We start from the raw sequence: 20968 nt of genomic DNA, 5'->3' as shown, positions 1-20968 counted from the left end.
TTCAAACATATTCATTAGCAATCACTGCTGTAGGCCTTTCTGTTTGATTCTGTACTTCAAAGGCAGTGTCTCATGAAGTAGAAAAAAGCTAAGACCTTGTTCTGAACCTTTAGTGAGTAAGTAGAGGCTTCTGAATCATGATCTCTATCAAAATGTTGACCCACATAAGTACAACAGGAGCTAAAGTTCAATTTGTGTGCCAGAACCTGGGGAGTCATAAAATTGCAGAATGTGAGTGGAGGAATTTGACTCCTTTCAAAGAGTTGTGCTTTTTCTGTTTTGATGGCTGTATTGTTTTTCCCTGAAGATCTAGAAAGAGAGAATCCATACTTCGTGCTGACCAGATTAAGGTTCTTTAAATCCTAGGTCAAGCAGCACCTACTCGTGGAATCTAATCTCTCTGTAGCTAAAGGGCCCATTGGCAGTGCTGCCTGCTCACCAACCTAGGTCCTCTCCATACCTCCTCTCAGACCATCCCTCCATTTCCTTAACCTTAAGATAGTTCACTAGTGGTCCTATTTGGAGATAAATTTCTATTCTTTGTTGTTTCTTTTAAAAATGTTTCTGAGAGCCAGTACATGTCTTATTGATATTACTTGATTCACTTTCTAAGGATTCCATTCTATCCTTTAAACTCCAGGAGATTTCTCAAAAATAGGTGGGCCTGTTGGTTAAAAAAAAAAAAAAAAAAAAAAAGAGAAAGAGAGAGAGAAAGACTGTCATTACGGAGGGAGTAAACCTTCATTTTTTTGTGTGGGTCATGTATTTTAAATAATCTGTTCCCCAGAAACAGGATGTTTCTTTGAAAGTTATTGGAAAAAAAACAATTAGAGTAATGGAGACTTCCATCATCAGACCCGATCTGGGTGTTTAGGGTGATTCTCTTACCTCAAAAGTTTAATCCTGTATTTACCTTGTTGGGGATTACATGAATTTCGGTCTGTGTAGGATTTTCCACTTTTGTTGGCTCTTTAGTGATCTGGCCAGGAAGAGCTCCAGTGGGAGGAATGAACTCTCAGGATCATCTGAAGAGACTCATTAATCCCAGGAACAATGATATCGGCTATAAAAACCAAGTACCACTTATACCACTAGATAAAGAGACTATTCTGAAATTCTCCTCTTACCAATATATTATGTTTAATATTGTGTTTCAGAATAGCAGGGTATCAGAGAATTGACATCCTTATTTTTACATCGAATTTTTTAAATACAGAGAAACTTTTATCTAAACAAATTAAAGATTTATTAGAGGGCCCTTTCCCTTAATTATAATAATCCTTTCTGAAAATTTGGAAGTTACCTAACTAGGGAATTGGAGACTGATATTATAGAAATGGTCAATAATCCTAAAATCTGAAAGCTCTCATTACCCCCTTTCTTTGTCATTCTTTATGGAAGCTTCCCTGAGCCCTATGTCCTCGAAGCCCAGCCATCTCAGAACTTCTCAGGGCCCACCTGGCCCCTACTCTTCTCAACCTTTAACTGCTGGTTCTTCAAATTTGTCATAATCGCTCTGGTCGCTAGGTTTTCTTTTTGACATGTGTTTTCTCTGTTTATATTCTATTTTCACTAATTTTTGAAGTGAATTACAAAGATACTGTATTCATATACCTTCCATTAGAAGTGTGCAGAGCATACTGACCTCCACCCTTTCTCTTCCCCCTCATTGATGGACTTCCTTCCAGGCCTTTTCTATCCATTTTCAACAGTGTTGGATCTGCAAATACTGTGCTAAACTTGCTTTATCTTTACTAATAAAGCCAAAGATGGACCTCACCACAGAATACTGCAGCTACATAATGTTCTATACTCTGGGTGGTTCATTTAACCATTCCCTTATTAATGGACAATGGACATTTAGGTTTTGTTTTTAACTTCCCCCTATTTAAATGTTATAACAAACATCCTTTCTGCGTATTTTTAAAAGTTTTTCTCTAGGATAAATTAATTCGCAGAAATGCAGTTGTAGGGTCAAAAGGATGTACATGTGTAAAATGATGATGATACTGCCAGATTACCTTCCAGAATGGTTGGTCACATACCCACTTTTCTCCCTCCCTAGCTGACTCCCACTCATTTTTTAATATTTTAAAATTTACTGTAAAATATGTCAGATACAAGGGGTAGAAAGAATAGCACATGTAATGACGTTAACAATACAGCTGAAAGTTGTTTTGTTTCTTTCCTCAATTGCATGGTCCTTTTTTTCCTCTACATTTCCCTGTATTTTTCATACTTTTCTATGTATGTATTATACATGTATACTTTTGCTACATATGTATTATTCTAATGCTATTTAATAATGTTTTCAGTGTTTTAAAATTTAACATAAGGATACTGTATACCTTCTGTGGTATTTTATTTTTTACTCAGTATTAATTTGTGGGGTTTATCTACATTGATAACTATGACCCAATACTAATGCTACTTTATAACACCTCCTTGTGCGTATGTTCAAGAATTATGGTGTATACTGAGGAGTTGATGATTTTCACTAAATATTGATGAAATGTTTCTCCAAAGAGGTTCCATCACCACCACCATCACCCTTTAGCAGACTGTAACAGTCTTGCACGTTTCTAGAACTTGGCCTTTTCAGAATTTGCAATTTTTACCAATCTGATGAGTGTGAAAAAGTTATTTCATTTTAATTTACATTTCCCTGAACACATATTTTAATATTTTGACCATTTAGTACCCTCTTCTGGGAATTGCCTGATTCCTGTCTCTTGGCTATTTTTCTATTGGGTTTATGCCCTTTTCTTGTTGGTTTTTACTGATTCTCTATCTATTCTGGATTGTAATTCCTAGGAGGTTACGTGCATTGCACATATTTTCTCCTAATCTGGGGCTGGACTTCATTAGTTTATTGTGGTCTTTTGAGGACTAGAATTAATTGTAATACAGTTTTTCACATGAATGATTTGTGCATTTCTGTTTTGTTTAAGAAAAACTTCTCTCCCATAAAGTCAAATATTTTTTTCTTTGTTTCTTTTCATAGCTTTAGCTTTAAAGTTTTGCTCCCTTCTTTTAGATCTAGAGTTGAGTTTTGTGTATGATTTGAGGTTGAGATACAATCATATTTTTTTTCTTCTCAGAAAAATTGTCCCGGCACCATTTATTAGACAGTCCATCTTTTCCAGTGACTCACAGTGCCTCATTTGTAATATATGGCATATCCATGTATGTGTGGAATTGTTTCTGGGTTTTCTATTCTATTCTCTTGGTCTGTTTGCCTATTCCTATGCCAGTACACATTTCACTAATTACTATAGTTTTACAGTAAAAGCCTGGATAGCTGGTAGGACAAGTTCTTTTATCTTTTCATTTTCTTCAAAATTGTTTTGGTTTTCTTAGCTCTTTGCACTTACCCCTCCCTATTCATTCTTTACGTCTGCTCAAAATTACACCACTTACTTTTTAAAGACATATGTTCACTTCACCCCTCCCCTAGACATTGTTATTACTGTCATGTATTTTACTTATATATTTGTTATAAATTCCACAATACAATTTACTATAAGGGAGAGAACCTCACATATTTACCCATGTAGTCACTATTCCTGATGCTCGTTTGCTTGTGTAGATCGATGTTTCCATCTGGCATCATTTCCTTCCGCTTGAAGAACTCCTTTTAAGATATCTTCTAGTGCGGGTCTGCTGGTGAAGAATTTCTTTAGCTTTTGTATCTCTGAAAAAGTCCCTATTTTATCTTTAGATTTTATAATATATTTTAAAGATATTCTTGCTGGGTTTGGAATTATAGCTCGATAGTTTCAATACTTTTAAAGATGTTGCTCTACCATCTTCTGGCTACGTTGTTACATAATAAGAAATCAGCTGTCATTTTTATTTCTCTTTTTGTAATATTCTCCCTGACCCCTGGCTGCTTTTAAGATTTTTCTCTCTTTGTCACTGATTTTGAGCAATTGGATTGTGGCATGCCTTGGTATATAGTTTTCTTTATCTTTCTTTATCTGTGTTTGAGATTCATTGAGCTTCTTGAAGCTGTAGGTTTATATTATCTACATCTCTCTGTAACTTTTTGAACATATGGAATACAGTTACATTAGGTTTTTTCCATGTCCTTGTCTACTAATTCTAACATTTATGTTGGTTCTAGGACAGCTTTGACTGATTGATTTTTCTCCTGAATACAGGTCATATTTTCATGCTTCCTTGTCAGCCTAGTAGTCTTTGGTTGGATGATGGGTGTCGGGTGCTAGACATTTTTGTATTTCTGTGATTATTCTTGAGTGGTGTTCTGAGATACAATTAAATTTTTTAGAAACAGTTTGGTCTTTCAGGTCTTGCCTTGTTAGGTGGGACCAGAGCCGTATTTACTCTAGAGCTAATTTTGCATCACCAATGAAGCAACCCTAGCCTGTGCCTCATAAATTGGAGAGGGTTTTTTTTGTTTGTTTTTTTGTTTTTGTTTTCAGTCTGGCTGCTAGGAACAATTGTCGGAACAATTGTCAGAACAATTGTCAGAACAATATGCCTGCAATTTCAGGCCCTACGGAAGCTCTAGGCACTGTCTTCTGTTCCCTTCAGGTATTTATTTCTCCTGGCCTTGGATAGTTTCCTCACATGCATGCACTGATTAGTACTCTGCTGAATCCTCAAAAGGAACCTTTTGCAGATTTCCAAGATTCTATCTCTGAACAATTTTCTTTTTTCTAGTAGTCTGTCCAAATTCTAGCTGCTTTGATCTTCCCAGACTCTTACCTCCATCTTCTCAACTCATTGAGTTTATGGGCCTCCACACAGGTTCTTCCTTAATATACTGCAGCCTGGAAACTCCCAGCCCCCACATAAGGAATGGAGTTTGCCAGTAAATAAAAGTTGACTGAGCAGGAAAGCAGCACTTTCGGCTTTCAAGTCATATACTGGATATTCCTGGCAGATGTCAGCTTTCAGTTCTTTGTATTTCTTAAGGTAACATTTTACTACTTTAAGAGGAAATTATTCAACTGGTTCTTAGATTCATAAGTCTTCCAAAAGTATCCTTACTTCTTGGAGTCCTTTTACCATGCTTCTGTACCAGGAAATAGTTTGTGAAACTACGTCCACCAGGAGCAAGTGCCCTGTCCCTTGGAACCAGAGTGCTAATTAAACCCATTCTCTTTTTCTGAAACTTAAGATCTCAGCTCTGTGCTGTAAGCCATTTTAGCAAATACATTCTAAAGTAAGCTTCCATGAACTCACTACAATGTCAACATTAACTCAATGAATGAAAGTTTACTGACAAGATTTTTTTGGTACCAGTAATGAAGTAGTTGAATTACTACTCTCTAAAATTGATCTGTCGAGCCCATATTAAGACTTTCTTTATAGCTCTTCATTGCATGTATAAACTATCTTTTTAGCTATGAATCGTTGAGGATATAAAACAGAGTATCTCCGTGTGTTTAATTATCATTGTTTTCTATGGATGTGATGAGGTCCAACTATTCAAATGGATAGCTTAAATTTGCTTTTATTTTTAGTACTTGTTTCTAGTCCTTATATGTAACACAAAGCATGACAGAGATATAATTCAAAAAATACCCAGAAAAGATGATTGACTTCCTCACTTTATAAAATTCTAGTATTTGATATGTAGAATATAGATCTCCTTTAATAAAAACAGTAGTAAATTGCAGGAGGATAATGGTTTCCCTCACAAATCCACAAACTGGCCTACTGACAAAATTTAGTCCACTGTCGATTTTGCAAATTAAGTTTTATTGGAATACAGCAAAGCCCATTCATTTATATATTCTGGCTGCTTTCTTGCTACAATAGCAGAGTTGAGTAGCTACAACAGACTAAGTCCCACAAGGTCTAAAATATTTACTACCTGGTCTTTTACAGAAGAATATCAACTTGTGGTTATTGGTGTTGAAATGAGGTAAAATCTTAAGACCAAAAACTAGGAATTGGAAAAGGAAGTAGAGATTAACTAGATAGTACTCTGGTCAGAGATTCAAGTACACTATTGGGAGAGACATCTGAGCAGCAGAATTAGAGCATAAGCTTCATAACTGCCCGTCACTGAATATATTTTAGATACTTTTGCAGACCTCCAAATTAAAAATTCAGATGACTGAAGAGAATTCTTAATTTCCATTTTATGGGCAGTAACTACATATTTAAGGTTAGTAGTAATTTAAATTAAAGAAAAAACATTATGAATTTGTTAATATAAATAAATTTAAAACCCTCTTTTAACAGTTTAATTGCAATTTTCCCAGCTGTTTATTTTTTCTGTAAAAACAGATAAAATTTAGAGTTCAAAGGGGATAATAAGGCTTAAACACTGTATGGGGATAAAAACTTTTACCCACTCTGATTTAGAGACCACTGTGAACTTACAGATATAGTCATCATAGCATTTCTCTTATTAAAAAAAATTCTCTTATTACTCATTTCCTCTTATTTCATCTGAGTAACATTAGGTCTGTTTAATGTATTACCCAGGCCTTTCTCTTAAGCTTCTTATCCATTTACTCTGAATTTGGTATATACACACATACATACATACATACATACATATAGAATTTTCAGAGGTTTTGCTATTTAAGATCAACATTCAATTATGGGGTAGGAAAGGTATTAGGGCTTCAGCTTCTGTTTACAAAAGAAACCATTGCCTCTATTACACAAGTTCATTTACTAATATAAAATGCCCAGCACAGTTCCTTACACATAGTGAGTAGTCAGTACCACTTGCTGATAAATGAGAATTAAATACATAGAGGGACAGTTCAGGTTCAGAAAGGCAGATTGTCATACATGTTTATCTCCTTTCCCTTGAACTCCTATGAAAATAATAGTAAACAGTTTTTTTAAATCACTGAAAATGAGAGTGAGACCTTTAGTGGACGATAATTCAACAAATTTCTGGAATATGGAGAATGGATGGAAGAGTAACAGTCAATAAAGTAGAACAGCAGAAGCTATGGCCAAAGAGGGTGTCATGTGCTCTGGCGAGTCACAAAAGCGTAAGTGTGAGAAAACTAAGAGTAAAAGGGCAATTCATGTGAAGGTCTTTATGCAGAATAAATGTCCAGAATCTAGGAGTCTTTTTCCTAGATTAATAAATTTTGAGACATAAATTTTGAGAAATTGTCTCAAGATAAATGAATTGGTTCCTTTCTGGCATTTAAGTGTATCACTTTAACTTGAATCCTGCAGCTCCCAGCTGTCAGTGTAGTGCCTTGTTCTTAAATATGAACAGACACAAAGCTTGACCAGACATATGAGAAAAGACTACATTATAAAGTGAAAACAGGATGATTTTTTAAATGAGAGAAAAAGATGACTATGGTGAAAACAGATTAAACAGGAACCAAAACTTTAAAAGAAATAATTAGTGGCATCAGAGAAGCTATCCTAGTCATAAAACAAGAACAAGATACTTTAACATTAGATTGATGAGAGAGCAAAACAAATGTTCTTGGAAATTAAAAATCTAGTTGCCCCAATTTTTTTTTAAGTTTAGTGTAGTGGAAACTAAATTTGATGTAAGGATAAGTAGAAGGGGAAAAAAAGAGGAACAAAGAAAAGAAATAGGAAATAAGAGCTTTAGAGAATCAATGCAAGAAGAATTTGTGGAAGATTAAACAGAGACAACGAGGAGAAATGATTTACAACATAAGTATTACTCATAGCTGAAAGCCAAGCATGTAGTTTCTAGGAGCTTATGAGTTTCTCACACAGTGAGAGAAAAAAAGATGCACACCTGAATGAATACATGTTATAAAGTTTTACAATAATGTAAGACGGGCCTGGAAGCTTTCAGAGTGGTTAAAAATTGGATAGCTTCAAAGGAAATGAGAATCAAGGACCACAGGTTTCTCATCATCAACACTGGTTATAAGTGGAGCAGTGCCTTCAGAGTTCTGAGGGCAACTGATGTTCAACCTTAAATTCTTTACCTAGCCAAACTATCAAGTGTGCGAGTGAAATATACATTTCAAATATATAAGGATGTATATTCTCTTCCATACTGCTGTTCAGATGTGTTCCAGGAAAACAATTAACAGTGGGATCAGGAAATTGATTCCATTGCAAGCAACAAAAACCAACTCTGGCTGACTTAAGCAGAAAAGGAATTTAATGCAAGGATATTGAATAACTCACTGAATTGTCAGGAAGCTTTGAGAACCAGGCTTGGAGAACAGACAGGAAGAGGGAAGGATCAATAGCCAGACTACAGTCAAAACGTCAAACTATAGTGAGTCCAATAACACTGTCACTTCTCCCAAGCTTGCACAGCTGTCGCCACTGGTCTTCCTTTCAGGAGTGACTCTAGATTCCAGATCCTGTGCCAGCCTAGGTAATGGCCCTGGCCCAGGGTTCAGGGAAGCTGGGAAAGGGTACTGAGGGTCTTCAACTTCTGTGATAGAAAGGTGGCTGTGCTTCCCACCAGGACTGACAAAGTAGAGAACTTCTTAACTATGAGAGTAGGTTCAGAGGCTGGGCCGTCAAAGAAACTGACAAGTGTTTACTTCAGACTTGAACACTGCATATAGTCAGGGAAAACAAGAATGACAGTCATGCAACAGTCTTGGAGAACCGGCAGCCCAGAGTCTAGTCCAGGGGTCCCCAACCTCTGGGTCGCAGACCAGTAAAGGACCATGGCCTGTTAGGAATCAGGCCATATAGCAGGAGGCGAGTGGTGGGCGAGCAAGTGAGGCTTCTGTATTTGCAGCCACTCTCCAGCACTAGCATCACCGCCTCAGCTCCACCTCAGATCATCAGGCATTACATTCTTATAGGAGCCCTGGTCCCTGGTGCCAAAAAGAAGGTTCAAGAGTTAGGCAAGAGAAAAAGTGGGGACTTGTTAGAATATCTGATGGAATGGAGAGTTGGGAAAAATTGAGGAAATTGCGAGGACGAGTGATGCCAACAAGCAGGAAAGAATTGGAAACTCCAAAGAAAACTATCTTTACAAGAAAAGAAATGCAATCTCAGTATAGTATTTGACTCAGCAGTGAGTGATATTTGTACAGTCAAAATGCACAGCACAGGTTTTTAATTTAAACAAAAATGATATAACTGTTGGGAGAAAGGATGAAAGAGATGTGGGTGTGGAATTATTGAAGGAAGTCTACGTAAATAACAAAAAAAATGGCTAACCAAGAAATATCTTGTTAGTTAGAACTACAGAGGCGACCACTAGGGGAAATAGTAAAATTGGTTCTTGTTTGGTAGCCATTATGAGCTAGTGGATTTTTAAAAAATCATGTGCACTTACTTATATTTAAATTGTGTTAAATTACTTTTTTAAATAAAGTAAATGTGTATTGAAAGGCAGTCACCAGTTCATAAGTAAATGGTTTCTATTCCAAAAGTTGTGAATCAGTTTGAGATTCCTTTTCTTTTAGAAACATTCATATGCATGTGGTTAGATTTCCAAAAATAAATTTTTAGTTAAAATACCCTCCATCTGTAGTTTAAAAATCAAAAGAAGAAAAATGGCCAAGTCTGGGGGGCATTCTAGTGATCCAATGAGAAATAAGGGGGGAATTTAGCTGGGATAGTGAAACAGGCGTGCAGAGGAACACATCTGAGAGAGAACAGAGATTCCGCTCACCAGTTGGTGGTGGCTGGGATGTGGGATTTTAAGGGAAATCACCAAGATGAAATGCATGCTTGCTATTTCTGTCACCACATGCCTCTGTCAGGGTCTTCAGCATTCCTGTTCGGTTCACCAGTTCTCTGAGATAATTTGGTTTCTGATTAGGCTTCTCACCTAATAGCTCATAGTGACACTGCTTACATTAGATTATAAATTAACCTCTCATCTAAAAAGCCAGAGAAGACTTTAAAGCTCTTTATCTTAGGTAACCTCATCACAGAGAAAGGTTGATGCTGGAAGTGTGGTTATTAGCATGGCAAATAAGAGACAATAATCTGGCACCTTCTTTATCCTCTGCACCAAAGCCCCTCCCTACCCCTGCCAACACCTCCAAACCAAGACCCTTCCAACTCTCAGTGATTCTGCTTATGCTTGGACAGCTGCTGCAGTCTCCTGACTCTATTCCCTTCTCTGCAGGATGAGCCCATTGGCCTTCCAGGACTTGGCCCAAGCACTCTCCAGGTCTCCACCCACTAATTCCAGCCCTCCGTCCTGTCTTCCTGTACCCAGCTGAGGGTTTATTGCAATATTGGTCATGTAGTGGGGACCACCATGTCACCTTTACAATCATCTCCCTGGCAGGGCCTAGTACACAGCAGACACTTAATAAATAATTGGATAGATTAAAAAATAGTTAGCCACATTGAAGTAATATATAGTGTCACAGCTGGAAGCTGGGTTTTCTTTTCTTAAAACCCACATGCCCTGACTTGCTGACCTGATAGCCAAGAATCCAGGTGAGAGTCAGTCAGCTGTAATCTGGGCTCCACCAGAGATTCCCTCCTTGGGGTTATTTCACTAATGTACTTAAATTGGTCCTCATTCTTTTTATTTAATTTCCATTTTCTTCTATTTTCCTTCTTCCTCTGTTCAAAATGTCCTGTCTCATGTTTGACTTTGAGTCAAAATGTATCATAGATCTAGTTCTTTTCCCTTACCCAGATCTCCTATTAACAGAGTGAAGGGAGTTGATTTAGTGTTCAGTTTGTTAGCCTACAGCAGGCTATGATTTTTTCTTAATTTAACTTTTTCCTGGGGCTCAGTTGAATGGTAGCTAAGAACATCACTTGCCTTCCCCCCATGAAGATGGGATACCCTCTCTGTAGCATAGCCCGTTTCTGTGTTGAACCCATAGCCATGCACATTGAATGGTACATAAGATTTTCAATAGTCTGAAAAATAAACTACCAGAGTTGTTGGCGTTTAATCTCAAATGGTAATGATTTTTGTTTTTCTTGTTATGCAAGTAACCCACACTCCCTTTAAAATGATTTAGAAATATAACCCAAAGATTAATACTCAAAACCATTTGGTATGTATCTTTAGATACTTTATTTCTATGAATATAACTTCCCTACACAAATACAATTTTACCATTCACACATGCTTTTTAAAAAACATATATAGACGTACATCATTTTTAATTATATAACATTCCATTATATAAATGTACAGTAACTTTTACTGAATTTTTCTTAGACTGGGCATTTATGTTTGACATATGTGGGAAAAAATTATTCAGAAAACTGGCTGTGCTGTTTTCAATAGACAAACTCTAGGAATAACATAAATGTTTTCAGAATATACTCCAAGAAGTGGAATTGCTAGGTTGAAAGGTATAAATTTAACGTGTATATAGACACATCACTTTTAAAAATACAATCACATACTACAGAACTATAAACATGACATTAATGCCCCATATTTTATTTCTCAGAGGTTACCTGTACTAACAGTTTATGTGGATCTTTCCAGACCTTTCCTCAATGGATACTTGGAGATTTTATAGTGAGGTGTATAGTTTTATAATTTTTTACTTCTATGAGATCATCTTCATATCTTTCTACAACTTTAATTTTTCCCCTTTATATTTCTTGGAAATCTTTTCAAATATATAGAGATTAATCTCCAGGATATATAAACACATATACCTATATGTACATACATATACATATGTATATATTTTTTTTATTATCCCCCTTAAGGGTGGATAATGTTGGAGCTTTGTGATTTACCTGCCAAGAGACTTTGGGAATTTTTTCCTTGGTTCAGTTAACATAAGTAAATTTGACTGAGTGCATGCCATATGCAGGGCTCTGGGGAAACTAAGTTGCTAAAGACCTGAGCTTTTGGTTCAGTGAGGAAACCTAGAGCTTATGTGTAGTAAAATCATGCCCTGGCAGCCCAGAAGTTGCTAAGACAGCAAAGGAGAGGCATCTCAATCAGTCCAGACTCTTGGTTGCCAGTGGTAGTAATCTAACAGAAAAAAGAGTTTGTTGGCTCACACAAATGAAAGTCTAAGGCAGGACTGCCTTTTGGCATGGTTGTATCTAGCATCTCCCTTGAAGATATTGGGACTCAGTTTCTGTCTAACTCTTAACTCTACTTCTATGTTGGCTCAGTTCCCAGGTAGCTCCAGGCTCACACTCTAGTGCCTAATAACTTCCAGTTAAAAAAACCCAGTACTTTCCAAGAAGAGTCCCAGGATTGACCAGTTCACCCTGCTTTGGTCATGAGCTTATCCCTAAGCCAGTCACCTTAGTCAAGGGATTGGAATGCACTGATTGGTGGACCCACATTACAGAACTCACCTCTATAACCTTGATGGGAAGGGTCAATTTAAAATGCTGAGCAATGACAGGCCTTTTGTTTTCAGGCTTGGAGGCATAGAAACCACCTGAACTAATAACTGTGGGAAAGTTCCTTCCCCAGTAGAAAAAATCGGGACAACAAATGCAACTGTGGATGTTCCCCACAGCTCACTGCTTGGCTTCCTGACCATTAATCCTATTATTTTCATATATGCATTTTTAGAAATGCTTAACAATACAACTGTTTCATTACAGAGAAACATGACCTTAATTGGGGCTGAGGTTCTAGAAAGATGCCATGTGGGTGATCTATAGAGCATCCCTCATGTCCAGTCCTTGATGCCTGCTTAGGACCAAATGGCTCCGTCTTCTGTTGAACACCAGATAGATTAGTTGCTTTACTAGTATGAAGATCTGTTTATAAACAGAATAACTCTCAGTTCAGCAAGATGTTCACACTAAGAGCAAACAAAAATTGAGACAACCAAGTGAGGAGACTTTCATCTGCCCTGATGTTCAGCCCAGGGCATGGTGGTGTGGGCAGAGACTACCTGCACTGTTTAAATCCTTTCATCTAGTTTTTTCTTTGTTTTACCAAGATGTGTGCTTGAATTTGCTAAGGTAAGCATTTAAGTAATGCTACTCCATATTTCAAAATCCGTAGACCTTCCCCAAAAGAGAGCTCAATTATTGCACCAATCCTCAGATCTAGGACCTGCAAGTACTGTGTGGTCCTCTTAAGTCCATTGCAGTCCCCACTCACTAAACAGGGGAGGAAAAATAACAGGGCAGCCCAACAGAAACATCTCTTTGGAAAAGGAAAATGACACACAGTGGTCACCTCCTGTAGCATGTCATGTCCTCCTCAATAGGAATGCTGGCACTTGGAGACTTGGTGGAGACAGGACTTGCTTGTGGAATCGATATGGCCACCCTGATTTCTACCTTCCCACTGCTTGTTTCTTTTTGGAGTAGAATTTATAAGCTTAGTAGTTGGTTTTGTTAGAGGCTGAGACATCATAGGCCTTTGCCTTCTTGATGTAGGGATTATCTGGTGATAGAAGAAGTGCCTTTAAAATTTAGTTGATTTTCTATCTAGTATTTAGATTTGGTGAACTCTAGGGTTTGGTTCTTGGTGACCAAAGTCATGCATCCTGACTAGTCCTAATCCTTAAAGTTGCCATCTCTGTTTCTTGGCAACACATTTCTGAGAATTTTCCCAGCCTACATTTTATTGCTTCCATAGGCCTTTGCCTCAAAGTAATTTTAAATAATAGCCTCAGATGGGGAGGCAAAATTAATATATCCCCAGGCTACTGGCCACTGGGTGGTTCTTTATTGTGAGAGTTTAAGGACAGTACAGCCTTAGGGGCCCAAGTGTTCCAGGTCCCAAACCCTTTTCCCATTTGCCTTCCTTCTATCTTCTTGGATTACTTTCTACAGAGAAAAAAAAGGCCTTGATGGCAAAGCTCTTTTCTTCTCTTCTTTTTAGGTATACAAGCCTAAATGACGCTTGTCTGTATCAGCAATTTCCTGAAGACTAAGAGCAGTAACCAAACACACTTTGCTTCTCTCTCACAGGCTTACCATCCCTCCCCCATTGCACCATAGCCCATCTTGACTCAGCTAATCCCACAGACTGTCACTTGCAACACCACACTTTCAGGTTCTCAACTCAAAGTGCTTTAAGCAAAAAAAAGAGAGAGATTTTATTGGCTAATGTAACTGAAAAGTCCGGGGAAGATCAGTTGTTTCCTCTAGTGTGTGACCTGATCCAGAGTTTTGAAAGACGGCCTCAGACCCCTTTCTTCTCGTCTCTCCACTCTGCTTTCCCCTGTGGAGGGTCCATTCTCAGATAGCTTCAGGTTACAAACCTATCAACTTTACCACGAAGGCGCACCCCCTTGCCAGTAGTTCCAGAAAAACTCCTAGAGTTGGCCTTCGTTCATCCAGCTTTGGTGATATGCCGCTCTGACTAATCGCTGTGGAGGAAGGGGAGGGAGAGGGGAGGATGGACCACAACGATTAGCCAGGCCTGGGTCACCTTTGTGCACTTAGGCTGCTAGAGGGAGGGGGTACTCCCCAGAGAACAATTATGAAGCCTTTGCCTGATGAAGAGGGAATTTTCCTGGGCCAACCAAAAACAGCAGGCCCATACAAAGATTGGACAGAATATTTGGGAGGGGAAAATGAAGTTAGAAAACAAATTTGTGAATTGTCATTCCTAGACCTTTAGAGTAATGTTTAGCCGATAGGAGATAGAAAGATAATGTGTACCATAAATGCAAGCCACATGAGTAAAAATATACATATGTAGAAGGAAAGAGGTGAAATAATTTTCATACTATCTTAATATTTTATAAAGCCAAAATACTATCATTTTAACATGTCATTAATATTAAAATCATTGAGATATTTTACCTTTTTTTATACTAAGTCTTCGAAATCCAGTGTATATTTTAAATTTATAGAACAAATCGGTTCGGATGAGCCACAGTGGTAATCGCTTACTATAATGAACAGTACAAAGTTGAGTTGATAATTTTCCATAGAGAAGCTGCATATTTGTCATCAGCTGATAAGTTATTATTATTGTTTCTATGTCATGGGAAGTTATTTTGAAATTGTGAATCTCTTCATCAGTAGAATCTGCCCTCAAATGGGCCTAAATATATGTTGCCATGTAGGTTGTGGTATCTAGTCGGTGCCACTTCTGTCTGAACACCCATCACACCCATACAGTTAGTACTCAACAATTACTTCTTTATCTGTCTTTTCTCATGGACTATAAGCCCTAGGAAGCCAGGGATTCATCTATCTTCCTTACCTCTGTTTCCTAAACCCAGTGCCAGTACATGGAAGATACTAAGTGGATGTTTTAAAGTGAAACAAAAGTAGTGAATTAAAAACTTAGGTGAGGATTTCTCATTTACCAGGTTTGATGACAAAATGGCAAAAGCAATACTAGTTGAAGTCCAAGATTGAGTGTTTGTTATTCTGATGAATGACTATTTATAGTCTGTGACTAGTTGTGTTATTATTCGATTACTTTCTTTTATTCACGATTATATATATATGTAATCGTGAATAAAAGAAAGTAATCAAATAATAACACACACACACACACACACACACACACACACATATATATATATATAGAGAGAGAGAGAGAGATTGAATACCTATAGAAACCCAGGCTCTGTGCCAAGCACTAGGTATACAAAGATAAATGGAAAGCAACCCCTGCCTTAAAGGAAATGAGAAACAGATTAGTAAAATAACTCATATCCAATAAGGGTTATGATACAAATAAACACAAAGTGTCTGGGGAGCTCAAGGAAAGGAGTTCAACCCAGGTCAGGGATGGAGAGAGGCAGCAAAGATTCACTGGAGAAAAATGAATTTAAGCTCCATGGTGCCTGCTGTATTCTTAGTATCTAGCCCCATGCCTGGCACATATGTTGAATCAATGAATAAATGAACAAAGTAGCTCCTGAACCTAGACCTAAAGGATCATTGGATTTGTCCATCTAAGTGTATATGGGTGATTATTGTGGGTGAAGAGAGAGTCTGCGTGACAGTGCAGCCCCGAGCTAGACCCTGGCTGTGGGGAATGGCGAGACCCTGAGTGAGTAAATAGAACAGAGATGGTAAGAGCAGGCATGAGCCTGCAGCATTGGCAGGGGCCATATCCCAAAGAGCCTCGCTTCTTGTAATTGTCCATATGACCGGGGACGAACGATTGTACTTTCTTATTCCAGGCCAAGCGAAGGCTGGAGCTAGGAGAAAGCGGTCACCAGTACCTCTCAGATGGTTTAAAAACCCCTAAGGGCAAAGGGAGAGCTGCACTGCGAAATCCAGACAGTCCCAAAAGTAAGAATTCTTTCATCTCTGATTCTCTGTGGTGTGGGTTCCCAACTTTCAAAGCTTGTGGCTGGAAGGATGCCAAGGTGTGAATAATTTTGGCATGTTTGTTCTTTTTCATTTCTTTCTCTGCCAATCCAAAGAATAAATACAATGTCGGCAGACACCCAGCAAAAGGTTTACAGAATCACTTCAGTACCTAAATACTGACTTAAGGGGAGGCCTCTTTAAATATGTGCAGTTTCATTTTTCAACTCAGAATGCAAACTCTTCGGCACATTCTGTAATCAACTTTCATTTTAACTTTACTTAACGGACATTACTTCAGAGACTGGGGCTAACTGGGTGTAGACAAACTGTGCCAGAGTCAGTAATATCTATATCATCCTAAATCTCTTAACTCACCATAAGGCAGCATAAGAATTGATTGAGACCAATAAATTGCAGCTAGTTTATCTTTCCATTGAATATGATCATCATTTCTTCTGGGAGAGAGAGAGAGAAAAGTAGGTTGGAAATAGCTAAATAGTCCTTTATGTCTCTGGCATTAAATGTAAAGGCTAAATTAGACTGTTCTCGCCCGTAGTTTATGAATTAGGCAATCCACAAATTGTGCGTGCTGCTAAATTAAACCCTTGACCTGTGCACCTGTAAGAGAATAGATACAATATGAAACATAAGAAATTTCATTCAAGAGGGATGGGGAGATTTGTTTAAAAGACCCTTCCAGATAGTCTTCATCCAAATGAAGCATTATTAGAAATATTGGTGAACAAGTTATATACTCACAGAGACACCGGAGCCTAAAAGGCCAGTTGAGGTGGGTCTGTCTGCACCCCTGTTGCAAAATGCTGGAGAGATTCATAACCTGGCCACATCATGTGCTGCTCCCACGGGGCTACAACACTTTTTCATTCATTCAACAGATATTTTTGAGTACCTCCTATGTATGAGATACTTCACTAGCCCCAGGGAATAGGGGAAGCCAAAGTAGAAACTACTGAGAAACTCACAGTAAAATGCTTTCATCAGGAATTTTTACTATCCCTTTCTTTTCTAATAAAGCAATTTCATAGCTTTCTATAACTTACCAGAAACAACAGCAACAACTTTGCTTCTAATACTAATACTCGGGCTGCAATGGGAAAGGGGGCTCGCTTAACTGCAAAGAAACTCTTCATTTCTTTACCTTTCCCCCTGTCCCCCACCCGCTTGGTTTTTGTTTTTCTTTAAGCTCCAAAATCTCCCTCAGAAAAAACACGGTATGATACATCACTTGGTCTACTCACCAAGAAGTTCATTCAGCTACTGAGCCAATCACCTGATGGGGTCTTGGATTTGAACAAGGCAGCAGAGGTGCTGAAAGTGCAAAAGAGAAGGATTTATGATATCACCAATGTGCTGGAAGGCATCCACCTCATTAAGAAGAAGTCTAAAAACAACGTGCAATGGATGTGAGTATGGGCCACGCCTGCCCCCTCTTCCCCGGCTCTGGTGGGGTCCTTTCAAACACTGTGCTTTCTCCCAGTCCCAACTTTCACATGTGCCCACACTTCATTTCTTCCCTCTCCTACTCTTTTCTACTCCCTCTTTCTCTTCCCTCCTCAACTTCTTTTAGCGGAAGTTCAAAGTCTCTTAAAGGAAAAGACCTATTTAAGATCTGTATTCAGTTAGCCTCAAGCAAGGGAATCCTGATATTAACTAGGGTTCTGCAGATGTAAAATAAACTGCTGTTCATCTGTTACCGTGAGGTCTACGTGGGAGCTCACATGTATGACCTCATAGGTCTTTGGCTTATCGCTAATAGAAATTTAGAAATTGACTATGGCTGTGTATTAACACATCTATGTAGATGCACAATTGCCATATATCTTTATCCGTGGTTCTAATAGCAGATTAACTCATTTCCTGTGTAAATTAAGGCAAGACTTAAAAAGTCCCTTCTAGAAAAGGGAGATGATAACACTTGTCACTTATACACCCACATATATGACTAAATGTATGATGATAATGTCATTTGTGAATTATGGACAGAGTACTGAGCAGCCAGTATCTTAGAAGGACCTATTAAAGTGTATTGGAAGGAATAAATCTGTTATGGGTCGGCTTTCAAAAAACGCTACTTCAAATATAAGATGAACAGATAACTTTTCTGTACAGAAGTTTTTGGAATTTTGTGATGACTTGGTGACCTATTTTAGCCTGTGGCTTAGAAAACCTGTTGGGTGTTGGTCTGTGTTGTCGCATACAGCACATACGTCTGCTTCCTTAACCTCCTTTTCCTTTCTGCTGTTGGTATCAAGACCTGCAGAAACTAGCTAGGTCTCTTGTGCTTTTTGGATGATGTTTTGTTGAATACTGAATTATTCCATCTTTTCTTTCAAATTTTTCTATCTTTCTGTGTCTGTTTTTCCCTACCCTGAGAGGCGTGTGGCAGGAAGGAACTGTCTCCCTTTACCCTTGGAATTTGAGCCTTCTGAAGAAAGGTCTCCTCTGAAGGAAAGAAACCTGAAATTAGCAGTGTTTTTTAACTTTAGTTTCTATGATGTGAAAAGCGAAGGACTGTATGTATGAAAAAATATGTATAAATGTTCTAATTTTAACACTTGGCTAACAAACAGTGTAACCTGTATCAAAAGAGGACATTTACCCAAAGGACCGTTTTTCCCTCCCCTCCCCTCGATTATTCATTTCCCTCCCCTCTTTAGCCTCTCAAGTAGCCATGAAGAGTCTGTGTTTGGGTTTCTAGGGGCTGCAGTCTGTCTGAGGATGGGGGCATGCTGGCCCAGTGTCAAGGCCTGTCAAAGGAAGTGACCGAGCTCAGTCAGGAAGAGAAGAAATTAGATGAACTGATCCAAAGCTGCACCCTGGACCTCAAACTGTTAACCGAGGATTCAGAGAATCAAAGATATCCTTTGTGCCACCTGGTCATTGGGGGATAGTGCCTTCTAGACTCTTTCCAGAGTTGACGATCTTAACTTACATGCACAAGGTTTTTACTCTGGTTTTGATGTGTGTGTGTGTGTGTGTGTGTGTGTGTGTGTGTGTGTACCCACTAGAAGTCAGATTTATGGAAAGATAGTAATCGGATGGATCCTAACATGTCTATTTTGATAGCAAGGAGGGAAACATTTTTTTAAATATTTTATTCATGTGTGGTTGGGGCATAAGGATACACTCATAGCGTAAGGCAACACTATTAAAAGATATATTTGATGTCAGTATTAATATTAATGACAGCATTCAGCAGATTCATCTTTGCCTTCCCAGATTTAGGGTGGGTGTTAGCTGTCATTGTTGGGGTTCTCACATTCTCTTTTCTTTTCATCAGATATTGGAACAATTGGAATTCTTTGACTATCTGATTGAGCCATAGTTGAAGAAACTGAAAGAGTATTAAAAATTTTTTTCTATAACTTTTAAAGAGCATTATGCTGCTTTACAACACCAGAACCTCATGTCAGAAGCACCCCAAAGCCTGGAAAATCTCGATTTATCTGTTCACCTATAAACATTAGTCCTTGGAAATAAAATATAAAAAAAACAATTTTTGTTTTCAACTGGCTGACAATCTTTTGACCATCTCAGGAAAGTTTACTGTTCATCATCTCACTTCAGACAAAAGATTAGGGAGATTACTTTATTATTTTGGCAAGAAGATTTTGCAATATTCTGTTACCAGTACAAGACAAAACCAATATTTTAAATTACCCCATCTCTAATTTTAATTCCAAACTTCTGATTATTCCATATTACCTTTGTGAGACAGAAAGTAAAATGTGTCCTGCCCAGTTTCTTCTAGTGTCTCTTCTCTAATAGGCTTGCCCTCAGAGAGTGTGGGGACGTTTATTTTTCAATTCAGGCATTTTTGAAACTGCCATTATTCATTTCCTATTGACCAAAAGATTAACCTTGTCAGCTGGTGATTAGTAAGGTGGAGAAGAGGTGTGCTGATGTGAACCCCCAGTGGTGGCTAGAGTGGGTTTACAGGGGACAGAAGAAGAATAGCTCTAGCTGGGCTGTTTCATCCATTGTTTAGTTGGGAGCCCCAGTGAGGAGGGGTTGTGGTAGTGACAAATGATTGGCAGCTTGTGTCGTTTATAGCATTGTCACCTACATGAGCTTTCTCTGGGGCCTTTGTTGCAGAAAATGAAACCTGCCTTGCAGGGGGCTGCTAACTCAAGAAGCAAATTCAGGAGGGAGCCACAATGGCAGCACTTTTAAGTTTGTAACATTAGATAATATGTTTGCACAATTTATTTCAATTTGCCATTCAGTTCCGAATTTGGTACAGCCTGTTCACAAATGTGTTGAAATTTTCCTTCCTGCAGCATGTTGAGTAATTGTAGATGAGCTTTTATTTTAATAAGTTCTTGTCACGTAGCTTTTTGACAGTGGGGCTGTGGAGTAAGTACCTGGTTATCAGTGTCCCCAGTGTTCTCAGTAAAATTCAGAACTATCAAGACGTCTGTAAAGGTACCAGTTGGCTTCCTTGATGAGATAAATGCTAACCTCAAACCTGAATCGTGCTTGAGCTGTCCTAGCAAGCTCAACACTGAATTTGCTTTTGTCTCAACTATTGAGACTTAAAGAAGATAGTCTTTGATTTATATGTGCAGATTTGGGATGGATATGCTATTTTTCTGACTAGTAGGTTCATAGCTTCCTTCATTTTCTAATAAAAATCTACTGTTCTAAGGGACATTATTTGCTCTAAGCTCTCTAAGTCCTATTTCTATATTAAACATGTTAGATCACAGACTCTATTAGCTACATTATATTACCAGCAGAAGTGCATTCATTGAGTTGCGATTTGCTGTTTTATCTCAGGCATTTTTTGTGGGTTAATATTTAAAAACAATTGGCTAAAGACAGTATACAT

At 38.1% G+C, this 20968-nt stretch overlaps 1 protein-coding gene across 5 annotated transcripts in view; it reads left to right on the top strand.

The window, feature by feature from the left end:
- The window catches only part of E2F3 (E2F transcription factor 3), a 70725-nt gene that overhangs the window by 41922 nt on the left and 7835 nt on the right, over nt 1–20968 (top strand). For 3 of the 5 annotated variants that reach the window (XM_039866457.1, XM_039866460.1, XM_039866459.1), the window contains exons 2-4: nt 15984–16095; nt 17339–17540; nt 18836–18994. In XM_039866457.1, coding sequence (XP_039722391.1) covers nt 15984–16095; nt 17339–17540; nt 18836–18994 — 473 coding nt within the window. Of the gene's footprint in view, nt 1–15983; nt 16096–17320; nt 17541–18835; nt 18995–20968 lie in introns of all 5 variants that reach the window. The other 2 variants (XM_039866456.1, XM_039866458.1) reach the window with 1 other exon arrangement.

The sequence above is a fragment of the Pteropus medius genome, unplaced genomic scaffold, assembly GCF_902729225.1.
Source record: "Pteropus medius unplaced genomic scaffold, Ma_sr-lr_union100, whole genome shotgun sequence".
In the NCBI taxonomy this organism is placed as follows: Eukaryota; Metazoa; Chordata; class Mammalia; order Chiroptera; family Pteropodidae; genus Pteropus; species Pteropus medius.
The sequence above is the reverse complement of the archived record's forward strand: the minus strand, read 5'-3'. Positions and strand labels throughout refer to the sequence as shown.